At 36.6% G+C, this 13,075-nt stretch overlaps 1 protein-coding gene across 1 annotated transcript in view; it reads left to right on the forward strand.

The window, feature by feature from the left end:
* LOC145982482 (b(0,+)-type amino acid transporter 1-like) overlaps nucleotides 1-13,075 on the forward strand; it is a 112,067-nt gene that overhangs the window by 77,932 nt on the left and 21,060 nt on the right. Inside the window, exons 4-10 of the mRNA XM_083115940.1 lie at nucleotides 565-666; nucleotides 5,609-5,887; nucleotides 6,846-6,971; nucleotides 7,797-7,896; nucleotides 8,154-8,198; nucleotides 10,549-10,672; nucleotides 11,576-11,679. Coding sequence (XP_082972066.1) covers nucleotides 565-666; nucleotides 5,609-5,887; nucleotides 6,846-6,971; nucleotides 7,797-7,896; nucleotides 8,154-8,198; nucleotides 10,549-10,672; nucleotides 11,576-11,679 — 880 coding nt within the window. The remainder of the gene's footprint in view (nucleotides 1-564; nucleotides 667-5,608; nucleotides 5,888-6,845; nucleotides 6,972-7,796; nucleotides 7,897-8,153; nucleotides 8,199-10,548; nucleotides 10,673-11,575; nucleotides 11,680-13,075) is intronic.

Here is a 13,075-nt window from a genome sequence, read left to right on the forward strand (position 1 = left end):
TGGCTTACGAATGACGATAAGCTCCAAATCATTGTAGATTTTTCTTGTATGTCCACTTTATGAACAGATAGGCTAATGGCGATCGGACCTACAGTTAAAATGGTATCTAAACCACCAAGTATTGAACCCGGGACCACTTAGTTTCAAGGCAATGACATTACCACTGTGCCAACAAGGAGTACCCGAACTTAAAATCGTGAAAATAGGTAGGTTGAAAGTTTATTTTTATTCTTGTACATAGGCCTACATAATATTTCACAATATGGGCCTCTTATTTATGCAAATAAGAATAAAATGCTTGAAATCCTTTCCTTACTGACAGTGTACATTTGCATGTTTTATTTATGAGGTATATATTTTTAATTACAAAGTCGCATCACTTCAACCCACCACCCCAAATGAGGTAAAAAAAAAAACACCCCACCAGCAAATGTTTGACCATTCGAACACTATGATATGGTGTGATAGCCCAGGTTCTTAACCCAGTATACGCCATTGGTGGGTATGGTCGTAGTGGTGTGTTAAATGAAAGATTATATTTTCATATTTCTCCATATTTTGCAGGTTCTGGCATTTTTGTGTCTCCAACAAGTGCACTCCAGCGATCAGGATCTGTTGCACTTTGTCTCATAGTTTGGGGCGTGTGTGGAGGAATTTCACTTTTAGGTACATGCAGAACAGACTTTGGAAAGTGACTATATTATAGATAACATATAACTAGTAGGATGTATTGCATGTGTGATCTTCAAGCATTCTTTACTTGTGACCATCTAAAATTAACAATAGTCTTCATTAATTTCCACAATAAATTTAATATGTTTCAATATGAAAATACAGGGGAAGAAAATTCAAAGAAAATACCGTACTTGAGAAATAATGGAAAAAGAAGGCATATATATCTAGATTAAAATTGTATTTCTGACTTTTTAGAAAACTATATTTTTTTCATTACTTGTTTCCTGTATGTAAATGTAAGTGTGTTACTGTGGAAATTACTCATTTCAAAAAAGTAACTGGTTACAGTCACTCAAGAAATGAATTGTTAATTGTAACTGCATTACAAGTAAATTATTTCCAAACAAGTTTTGAAAAGTATATATTGACAAGAGTGGAGGGTCCACTGGATGATTGTCACAGATTTGTGTGGGCCACATCTCCAAATAAAACATGTATGATGCTGACATTGTTATTAGAGGTTCCAGTAACACTCGTCACTACCTCTACACTTTCATTTATTGTTATAATTTTACATTTTTACAGGATATGCCAGACTGATATTGAGTGTGCTTTGCCTATTTTGGCCTACTCCTGATTCACACTATGAAATCCATACAAATTACATAAATAATTTTGCTTTAACAGTTTTTAAGTAAGCCACATGCAAGGACCCAAAATTGCTAATCCCTCACCGACCTTTCCCTGCTGCGAGCTGGAGAGAAAGAGATCTGTGTTCAAGAGGGGAGAAAACTTAGCATTACACTGATGGGATTATTATTTTACTTCTTCTCTTATGAATATCAAGCTTATGATGGTGTTGAAAAACACATTAATGGGACAGGACAGGTTGAAGATTTCGTTTGTGTTATTAAAGTAGAAAATTTCCATTTGATTAGCTCTAACTTGAAGTTGAAATTATTTGTCATATTATCCCAAGTAACCAAAGTGGTTGACCCAATGTTGAGCCAACTGTACTGAAAATGGTTGGCCAAACAAAATAATATACAGTTGGACAACATTAATTTTGGCTGTTGTTCCAACATTAGTTCAACGTGTGGTTTTTACATTGGGCCAGCATATGTTTTTTATGTTGGGCCAACATGTAGTTTCCTGTTGGGCCAACATACTGATAACTAAATTATAGATAGGTTTGTGTTCTGATATATACTGTGAGGCCTAACTGTAACACAAATTATATGTGAAATAAAATAAAAATACACAGCACTCTCTCAGTCAAATGATATTCAAGTGGTAGCACAAAATACTTTCTTGAGTTTACTTAGTTTTATACTTTTCATGATATTTAGTCTGCATATAACATTGTGTAACCACCTTGACAAGGATAACTGTAACAATATTCTGGTTCTGCTACATCTAAACAGACAAGCAATAAGAAATTTCCAAAACATCTTTCATCCATGATGACTGACAAAGGACTGGTGAGTGTCTACAAGTTAAGAATAGCTTCTGCTTTCATTAAAAGAATATTATATTTTCAGTATGTACTGTGACTGAAATACTAGAAAGGAAACAATGTTACGTGTCATTTATTTTTCACTCTAGTATTTGCAGCATACTCCCCAAGTAACCAAAAGTGGTTGGCCCAACATTGAGCCAACCGTACTGAAAATGGTTGACCAATGGTTGGTCTAATGCAAAAACATAACGTTGGCCAATGGTAATCTTGTTAGTGGTTTCAAGATTGGGCCAACATGTGGTTTTTACATATGGTTTTACTATGTTGGCCCAATGTATGGTTTTACTAGTTTGGCCCAACGTATGGCTTTACGTTGGCCCAACATACTGAAAACTAAAGAGTGGATGGATTTGTTTTCTGATATATACATAATTTATGGTGAGGTCAAATGTAAACAATAGTTTAAGTTATTTATGAAATTGAAAATAATACACAGCACTTTCTCAGTCACATAGTATCATTGTTTTCAAAGCACCTTACTTTCAAGTGGTAGCACAAAAACCTTCTAGAATTTACTTAGTTTTCTATCATTTATGGAATTTAGTCTGCACATAACATTGCTTAATCACCTTCACAATAATACCTGTAAGAATGTTTGCTTCTTTGCTACAGCAAAAGAAACAAACAATAAGCAATTCCCAACACATCTTTCATGCATGGTGGCTGACAAAGGACTGGTGAGTGACTGCCAGTTAAAAATAGCTTCTACTTTCATTAAAAATATATTATATTACCAGTATGTACTGTGACTGAAATATTCGAAAAGAAACACTGTTACATGTCACTTATTTTACACTCTAGAATTTTCAGCATTCTCCTGAAAGTTGTCTTAGCATTAAAAAGTTGTATATAGAACTGAATTTGGCTCACGTTTCCATGGTTGGGCAAACGTTGGCAACCACCGTTAGCCTAACATAAGATCAACGTCAATTTACCAACCAACGTAAAGCCAACCGTTCCTACATAAAAAGTGATGTTGGCCCAATGGTAGTGGTTACTTGGGTCATGAAAGTTGTCTTTACACGAGAAAGTAGTTTTTAAACCTGACTCTCTTTCCATGGTTGGGCAAACATTGGCAAAAATTTTTAACCCAACATAAGACCAACTTGAATTTGTACTTAAATTTGAACTTTTCTCATGTAAAAATTGCAGTTGACCCAACAGTTGTGTTTACTTATGTTCTAGCTTAATAATAAAATTTAAAAACTGATTCCACTTGTAACATGAGTAGAAATTCATATTCTCTTGTGCTATTTTTTTCTCAGCAGCAGTTCACATTCCAATTATATTGAAATAAATGCATACCTATTGTACCGCGCCTTGAATAACGTAGTGTGGAAAACGACCCAAGAAACTGGTTCCCCGAGACGATGACAAGTAGATGGCAGTGCGATAGACCCAGGTGCTAATTTTGTTATGAAAGTAATGCGGCTTAGTTAATTTTTGGAATATATTGTGTAGATTTGTTTCTCTAGAAAGGCGGTAAGTGAATTGATGGAAACAGTTATATTTGTGGAGTGATTTGCAGTCACGAAATGGCATTAATTTGGAAAGAAAAGTAAAATAAAATTAATAAATAAATAGCATACGTAACACAAGAAGAAACATTGCAATGTGATTCCGAACGTCAGGTCTTTGACTGTGTACTAGAGTTTTATTTTTCTATGTTATTAGAATATAAATAGTATCCTGAGAGATATTTCATACTGAGGCGACAAACCACAAGTGTCGCTTGGAAGCGAGCAGTCCGTAATCAATGCAGCCTTTCGAACCGTAGGGACACAAGCTCCGACTGCACCGTTTCCTCAAGGAGATTTTACACCAAAGCGACACGCGACAAACGATACGAGGATTTCACACCAAAGCGACACGGGTCCTTCAGTCCAAGGCAACTTTCACACCGAAGCGACACATGTTGCTTGGAAAGGAGCCAATCAAGAGCAACATTTCACATCGTAGCGGCATGACGGGAAGCACAGGCCAGCATTCAGTTGGTGAAATCCTCAAGGGACAAGCGTCGCGTGCCCCTTGTCGCTTTGGTGCGCAATCTCCCTAAAGCAATACACTCATTGCATCGCGTAGGCGCGAACAACAAACCACGGCAACATGTTGCAAGCTATTGAGGCAATGGGCCAGTTTGAGAGACGCAGAATCGAAAAGCGACAAAGCGTGACTTATCGTGTCGCCTAGATCTGTTGTTGTAATGTGCGGTTTTTCGTGTCGCCTATCTGTTGTTCGCACAATTAGCAGCGAACGCTTGTCAATAGACTGAAGGCACCATGTCGCTTGTCACTTAGTTGGGAACTCCCCCTGTAGCATGTCGATTCGGTCTCAGCACCCTTCCTTTAAGGAGCTTTCCGACCGAAGTAACAAGTAGCATGCGAATACGCCATATGAACGTGTCGTTTGCTGTTTGGACCCTCATGTGCAATGAATGCTATTTTACAGTCTGGAAGTGTGTGTCACTAGTGTGACAGTGTGAAGATCCCATGTCGCTTGTCCCATTGGTTTGAAAGTTGCCTTACAATCATGTCGATGGTACTAAGCACGTTTTGTGGGGTTCCCCTTGTCGTTTCATGCAATCATCATTATCATCATCGCCGCGATTAGTTTAAAGCGGAAGAAAAGAGACAGTAAATATCAAAAATACAAATACTTCAGTGTGTATATCTTTAAAAGAAATGATGATGATAATAATAACAAACCTAATTCATGCACAAAAATTTAGTTGCCAAGAGCATTCCACACGTATTTTTTCTCCCGTATTATTAACGAAAGTATGATGATAACAGGACGTGGTCGACTGTCTAGAATATTCGTTAATATCTTCGCGACCACTGTACCAAATATCACAGCAATTATCACATTCATAGAAATGCTTCATGTAAAAGAATCAGACGTTGCACCAAAAACTCCATTTACTTCCATTATAAGCAGTCGAACACCAAGCACCGGGGTCAACACCAGCGGATCACTTTCGAGTGGAACCATCCAGAGAGCGCAGAAGCCTGCCGTTTTCCACACTACGTTATTCTAGGCACTGTACCTATTCCAAAACTGTCACTCTTCGCCTCAAACATTGTAATAGTTAAAAAAGTTATAAAATTATCTTTCATTGTGAAAAGAGGGGGAGAGATATGAATGTGTGAACATGCATTCAAGAAATGATTTGTGTGTGTAATTTGTAGCTGAAGAAAACCCTTCAATGGAAATATCCCAACACAAAATAAATTTTTGACCCCAGGTAGAAATGGTGAGAAAATTTTTTGATCTTTCTTTCCATAACTGCTACTAACTTGAGTGATTCTGGAAGTATCCAATGATTAGCTAACTTCGTCTTACAGTAGATATGAATGAAAGTGAAACTGCACATTCAATAAAGAAAACTTCACAGGTACTTCTTTGTGTTCTTAGGTGCCTTAGCATTTGCCGAGCTAGGAACAGTTGTGCCAAAGTCGGGAGCAGAATACGCTTATTTCCAAGAATCATTTGGACATCTGCACAGATTCTGGGGGCCGCTTCCTAGTTTCATCTGTTCATGGATATATGTCATTGTGCTTAGACCAGCAGAAGTAGCAGTCATCACCCTTACATTTGCAGAGTACGTGTGCCAGCCATTTTTTTATTGTCATCAATCTTTAGACCCTAGCATGGAATTTTTGCTGAAAAGAATGATCGCCATATTAGTCTTGGGTAAGTAATTCCATGCTCATAAGATAAACTTGTGTTTAATTTAAGACTGAATTGTTACTACCAGAGTGAAAATTGGAAATTTATAGCTGGGAGAATGCTTGTTCTAGTTTGGGGATAAAGAATGCTTGTTCTAGTTTGGGGATAAAGAATGCTTGTTCTAGTTTTCTGGATAAAGAATGCTTTATGATATCTTCTTTAACTGATAGTGTAACATCCCCCGCCCCACTTCCAGCACTGGTTACAACTTTGATTGAATGGACATCGATACTTTTACCAAGTGCCATATTAATCAACAGGATGACTAACACCAGTGATGCCGAGTACAAAGATTTTCTGGACAGAGGGTGTGCAAATGAAATGTGTGTGTGGGGGGGAGGGGGTTAGTCAACAAATGAGCTAACATGCCTTGCCTCACATACACAAATTTATTCTCACTACTTTGCAGTAACTGTTTCTGTTTTTGAATTCCAAAGAGGACTGGATATTTCAGTGTGTCTATATTCATTTTTCTGCAATTATTTGCTCCTTGTAATAATCACTGTAAACTAAGGGAAAGAAAAATAGCTCACAACATTTCTATTTCATTAACTATGCATCACTTTTCTACCTCTCACAGTAAATCAACAGAATGAGGATGGATTGAGAACTGGCACAGTGATACAGCCACATGATACAAACGTAGGCTTGAAAAAGGCAGACATAATAATAATAATGATATAATAAATAATATAATATTCGGGTTTAAGAAGGCTAGAGAGTTAGTTAGTTAATTAGTTAGTTATAATAAATAAACTGTTATTAACTCATGAAAAAATCTTGGTAGAGCCTTTATCTGTTTTAGTCGTAATCAGATATTTACTACTGAAGATGAAAGTGTGGAAATTACTGAGCAAAAGTAATTTACTATTGTACTCTACAATTGCAGCAGTTTACACTTTGTTTTTCTTTATGTTTTCAGGTTTAATTACTTCTATAAACATTATGAGCGTCAAACTGTATGTGAAGGTACAGAATGCCTTTACACTCTGCAAACTTTTGGTATGCTTTGTTGTCATAATTGGAGGGATAATTGAACTTTGTAGAGGTAAGTGTTCATGAATATATATTTTTCTAGTGCTTCTTGTATGCAATATTCAAGTTGTTAATATATATGTCGTTACACATTTACTGGGGGTAAAATACTTTCCCATTCATTTGGGATAAGATTTTTCAGTGTTCGAAATTAGACCTATATTTAAGCATTATTTGGCTGGATTTTCAAAACGAGAAAGTAACTTAGTAGCAGTTAACATGACTGCTCTACTGCTCTGATTGCTTGATTTGGTGTTTTAAGTCCACATTATGCACAGTAAGGGTAATCGGGACTGGACCTACAGTTTAAAGTGGGATCCGAACCACTTGTGCCTCACCAGGTATCGAACCCGGGACCCCTTGAATACAAGGTGACAACGCTACCACTGCACCATCGGAGAGGCCCTTGCATCATGTCATGAAGGCACAACGTGTGTGTGAAGGTAGCGTCACATGTATTATCAATTTCATCCATAATAGATGCAAGAAGTGTGGCCAGCACCATGCACCAGGCACTTTTAATGCATATTGTTGCCCCCAGGTATCCATTGATGGAGCCTGCATGTGCAGGAATATCCTTGCAAATATCCACACTTCATGATCACCCACCCCAGAATATAACATGGGTCTCGTGCACTGCACACATTACAATTCATTAAGCAGATGAGCCAACAATAAGTAATAAGAGCTGTCTACTCCACTACTGCACTCCATATGATGATTAAATCGAAAAAGAAATAAAGTTAAAAAAAATCTACACTGAATCTACACTTGCAGTTTGGCCACACTGTTGTCCTGTGTTTTTTTTCTTTTGATGGATTCTTTCTCTCCATTTCAGGGAACACTTCCAATCTTGCCACTGGATTTAAAGGGACCAGTTTTGATCTAAGAGATATAGCGCTTGCAATCTACAGTGGACTTTGGGCTTATGATGGATGGCAAGTTACAACATTGGATAACCTCAATTTACAAAGCAAGATAAACACATACTTTCTGATACATAATATGCATTACTGTAGTTAATTTAAAGTAACATTAAAGCATTCAGTCTGCAAATAATATTTTAGAAATTGATTTTGCTTGTTCAAAAAAGAAAAGGGAAATGGGCAGGGGTCACTTTACAGTAAAATAAATGCTTTATAAGAGTTTAATATCTTTATATCAAATGTACTCTAAATTTTTTCTCACATTTTAGGTCAACTGTTACTGTTGTCACTGAAGAAATAAAGCAGCCTGAAGTGTAAGTTTTCTTTTATATCTTATTGATTTTACACAAATACGATTTACTTTGAAATATTTAATTGCAGCAGAGGCAAAAGTGATAATTGATGTTATATTAGAAAAGTGCTCCCTGTGCTTTGCACCATGCCACAAAGGCATATAGGGGTGTGGAATTAGGGCCCCACACTTTCTTGATCACAGCCGAAGGTGCGGGTGATGTGATCAGCACCATACCCATGGCCGCTTTTACCCCTCAGAGTTTCCTCCAGTTACCCACTTTATACAATGCTGGGTGTGCGCCGGAGCCACTTAAACAGGTGGAAAATTTTCCAGTTCTCCACGACTGGAGATCGAACCCGGGTCTCTTGCATGGTAGTTAGATGCCCTAACGACTGAGCTACTGCGGCTCAGTATTTAGAAAATTACATATTAGAAAAGTACACCAATTAAATCCAGAAGAAAAAGCAGTTAAAAAAGAATCCTTGAGTTAAATGGCTGAAGTAATTAAATATAGATATTTGTTCTGAACTGATACCACTTACAACCAACATTGTGTTGTCCCCCCCCCCTGCCTCCAATTAATGTCATATCTAGTAGAGTAAATAATATAGGAAAGGAATGTAATTTGACACTGCTACAACCACCCTTATGTCAATAACAGGCCTCGCTGCAAGAGAACCTAAATCATTTCGAGGCATACTGATTCCTGGTAATACTGACATCCATGCACATGCACTCCAATACAGCAAGGCCAGCAGTGCTGGCCCACATCATTACTGTTACAAAATTATTTATTTAACTCTTAGTTATTCATTATTTCTTCCCTGTTACCTCAACAGAATCAACCCGCTGTAGGCCTGTAATGTTCGTCCTTTTCCATTATGGGACCATCCACACCCTCTCGTGGCTTGTTAACAAATCATCTGCCCGACGACAGTAACACATCACCCTGTCCTGCTTTGTAGCCAATGCCAGCAAGAATCCCCAAGAGAACCAGGCGACCTTGAATCAGCGAATAGGAGACTGTTTTATGTGGAGGGAAACTTCGTATTCCAATCGATAAGGGATGGATGAAAGTTGGGGTGCCATCAGTGAAGTGGACTGATGTCCTCAGTGTTGCGAACTGCACGATTAAGTGTCCACACCAGCGTTGTAGCATACCAACAAAGCAAGTTACAATTGTAATATTTTTACTTAAACCATGAAGTTTCAAAGCACACGAGAAACACAAAAATATGATTGCTGACATGTGTATGTCATATTCTATGTGAATATAAACGTGTCAGAGCGTTTGGTCTATTAAGATATCACGTCCATAGACACATCCGCCAAATAGAGTTCGTAACACTCGCTGGTCGCGGTCACGTTTTTTTCTAAGAGCTTTACGAGGTTAAAAGTTTCTCGAGCGTGCTAATTTCTATTTGTTTTGTTTGTTTTTGCTGGAAGTTAGAGTGGTTATGTCGAAACCGAAAGTTTAAAAAACTTTAGTACTGCCATTGTTTACTATTTTCTATGGAAAGAACTACGTGGTGCCAAAATAGTTCTGTGAATATTGCAATATGTGAATATTGCAATATGTGAAAATCATAAAAAGTGATTCAATCATCTGCGTTCGTCTGTTGCATTAAATTTGTTTGACAACAGGCCAAATGAGGTTTGAATAAATGAACAACAGCGCCAGGACATTCACCTTTCCCTTTGAAATACTCCATGATTGAAGACCATCTTGAAATACCAGAGACTTGTTAAGGAAACAGAATCAGGTAGAGTGCTCATATTTCAGTATAACGTATCATGTAGAAGCAATGGATACTTGGTTTTCTTTTCGTCGGCCCTCATGACGGAGTGGTTAGAACATTGCGCTACAATGCCAGGGGTGCCGGGTTCGAATCCCACCATGAGCATGGATGTTTGTGAGTGTCTATTCATCAATTTTATTACCTCATCACTCATCCCCATCTTCACAAATTAGCCAAAAGTGGCACAAAAAGCCAAGTAAAATTGACCCAATCAATTAATCTTAACTTTTCGGGATCTGCTTCCCCAACAAAAAATGTCACCACACGCCACTACTGAAATCTGACCTTAGATCTCACTAGATAAATCCACAATTAAGGGAAGAAGGAAACAATATAGTTTCCAGAATAATTATGAATTTTGTTCTGAAGTTATTCCATTTTAACTGGGTGCTGAATGGTATCAGGTGGCAAAATCTGGATTTGAAATTCATCAGATTTAGATCAGACTGCACATGCCTAATTTAAACCAATAATGACATATCTGCCCACTTCTTCCTAGCTTTAGATAATCCAGTAGGCCATGTTAAACATAAACATGTAAGTCTAATTTTTAATTTTTAATATTTTCAGAAACATCCTGAGAAGCATACTGATTGGAGTTCCTCTTGTGTCACTGGTATATGTGATGATGAACATGGCTTATATGGCTGTGCTCACTGTGCCAGAGATGGTACAAGCACCAGCTGTTGCTGTGGTAAGAATGGGCTATCTTTTAAATCTTCAATTTCATCTTAGAGATAATAAGTTCATAATAAACTGCTACTTTTGTTAATATACACTGAATTTTCTTTGGTGTTTCATGCTGTAAAATTTATTTGATTTGGTTTATTTTACTTTCTGCCACTTTAGCTCTTTTTTGTAAAGATGAGGATGAGTGATGGATAACATGAAATTGATGAAGGGACACGCACAAGAAATACCCATGCCGAGATGGGGATTCGAACCCTAGACTACCCTTCATCATTGTGCACTATGCTAACCACTCTACCACAGAAGTCTGCTCATGTAAAGCTTGGATCTCTACTCTGTAATGTGTGTAAATAGCCTACATACTTATCCATTCATAAATCCACTGATGGCAAAAGCAGTGAGAGATGATTTTTCCTGAAATAATATTGCCAGTATGTCATAGAACACTCACACTTGAAAATACACCTTTTCAGTCAACTCTGCCAGAAATTAAGTGAGGGCTGTTGAAGGAAAGGGGAAAGCAACTAGTGTTTGTATGTGAAGATGTTCTAATGATATAAATAATTATGTATAAGGAAAAAATTTACATTTGTCCTTGAAGCAGAGAAAAGTTAAATTTTCTTATAATGCATTCAACATGTTGATTGATTGATTGATTTGCTGTTTTAAGTCCACTTTATGCACAGTAAGGCTAATGAGGATTGGACCTACAGTTTAAAGTGGGATCCAAACCACCATGTACCCCCACAAGGCGAAACATGTTGAACAATTATAGTGTTTTATAATAGATATGTATGTACCACAAATGTTACAGAAAATTTTGCAGATGTTGGGAAATTCCCGAACTCCCAAAAAATATCAGTTAGTTTGTGTACAAAAATTATATTAATTACCTATTATTTTTCAGTTGTTTGGAGACAAAATATTTGGTGCTGTGAGCTTTATCATTCCTCTTGGAGTAGCATTCTCAACATTTGGTTGTGCTCTAGGAATTCAGTTCAGTGTAACCAGGTATGGTACTCTAAATACTACGTAAGAAAATCTGATAGCCTTCTTTTAAAAGTTTCTGTGTTTCTGAACCAAAATGAACAAACAACTGCAATGATATGTTACTTTGTATTGATCAATTTATTTTATTTCGCTTTTCTGCTAATTTTGGATAATCACTAAGAATAGAATCAATATTAATAGACAATAAGAAACTCACATGGACAAGTGTTTGGAAACTTACTTTTGAAAAAAAAATGAGTTACAGTTATTTGTTTCAGAAAATAACAGAGTTAAGTTATTCATTTAAAAAGTAATAAAATTGCAGTTAACTGTAGTTTAAAAGGAACTAATTTTCTTTGACATATTTTCTTATATATTCCACACAATCAATAAACATTAATTGCAATAAAATAATATCTGAAGACTTACATGTAATTTATTTGTCTCTTGTACTTAATATATATATATATGTATATATTCATATTATCAATGTTGTATTCAAGAACATTTCCAGTGTGCGAGGAGAATACTACTAACTGTATGGAAACAGCGTGACCATAGTTGGAGTTTCCTCTGTCCATTTTGCATTGGGGATGGGAGGGTTTTAGTGAGTCTAACATTATTCATGGTTATTCATTGCGAAAATCATCATGAGCTTTTTTTTTGGCTCTTCTGCATAAATTCTTCAAAAATTCTTTGTCGTGCACTAGCCTTTCCTTTTATATGTTCAACAGTGCCAAGGAGAAAATCTGTCTTGCCCCATGGTTGACCTTAGACATGTTTTGATATGTCTCATAGTAGACACTGTACAGGGTTCAGCATCTTGTGTATGTTAGGGAATATTCTCTTGTGTAGGTCTCTTCATCAATTGTAACTGAGCACCAACCCAGGGTCCGATTTGTGATTTTATGATAGGGGTTTACTATCTCAATAATCTTATAGATGTTTGCCAACAGGTCCCCATAATACTATTTAGTAACTGGTGTCCATTAATTTAAACTTTGCATGCATATCTTATTTTTTTTCCTATGCACATTTATAATTGAACGTTATTGTATAATAGCTAATTTTTATATAAAATGGGACAGAAATCAACACCATCTTAGGTTTCATTTCTTCAGATTGTAATTCAGCACTGTCTGTTGGAAAATCAGAAATAAATAGGAATGAACAGGAACCTATCAGTTTTTCCAACATAAATGTTGATTAGCAGCAATGTATCTAAGAGAAATTGCTTTACAATATAATGCATATAATATATGTAGGTAAATAGCACTAAACTTAACTGAACTGTGTTGAAGATCTGTAAGTATTATGACGTTTTTGGATCTGAAGAAAATGTCCATTGAATAATGAAGAACTTTAGAAAGATCAAAGATCAATTACTTACATGTGTGAGTACAATTTGTCGATCAAA

Source organism: Lepisma saccharinum, unplaced genomic scaffold (assembly GCF_977018435.1).
Source record: "Lepisma saccharinum unplaced genomic scaffold, izLepSacc3.1 HAP1_SCAFFOLD_188, whole genome shotgun sequence".
NCBI lineage: Eukaryota > Metazoa > Arthropoda > Insecta > Zygentoma > Lepismatidae > Lepisma > Lepisma saccharinum.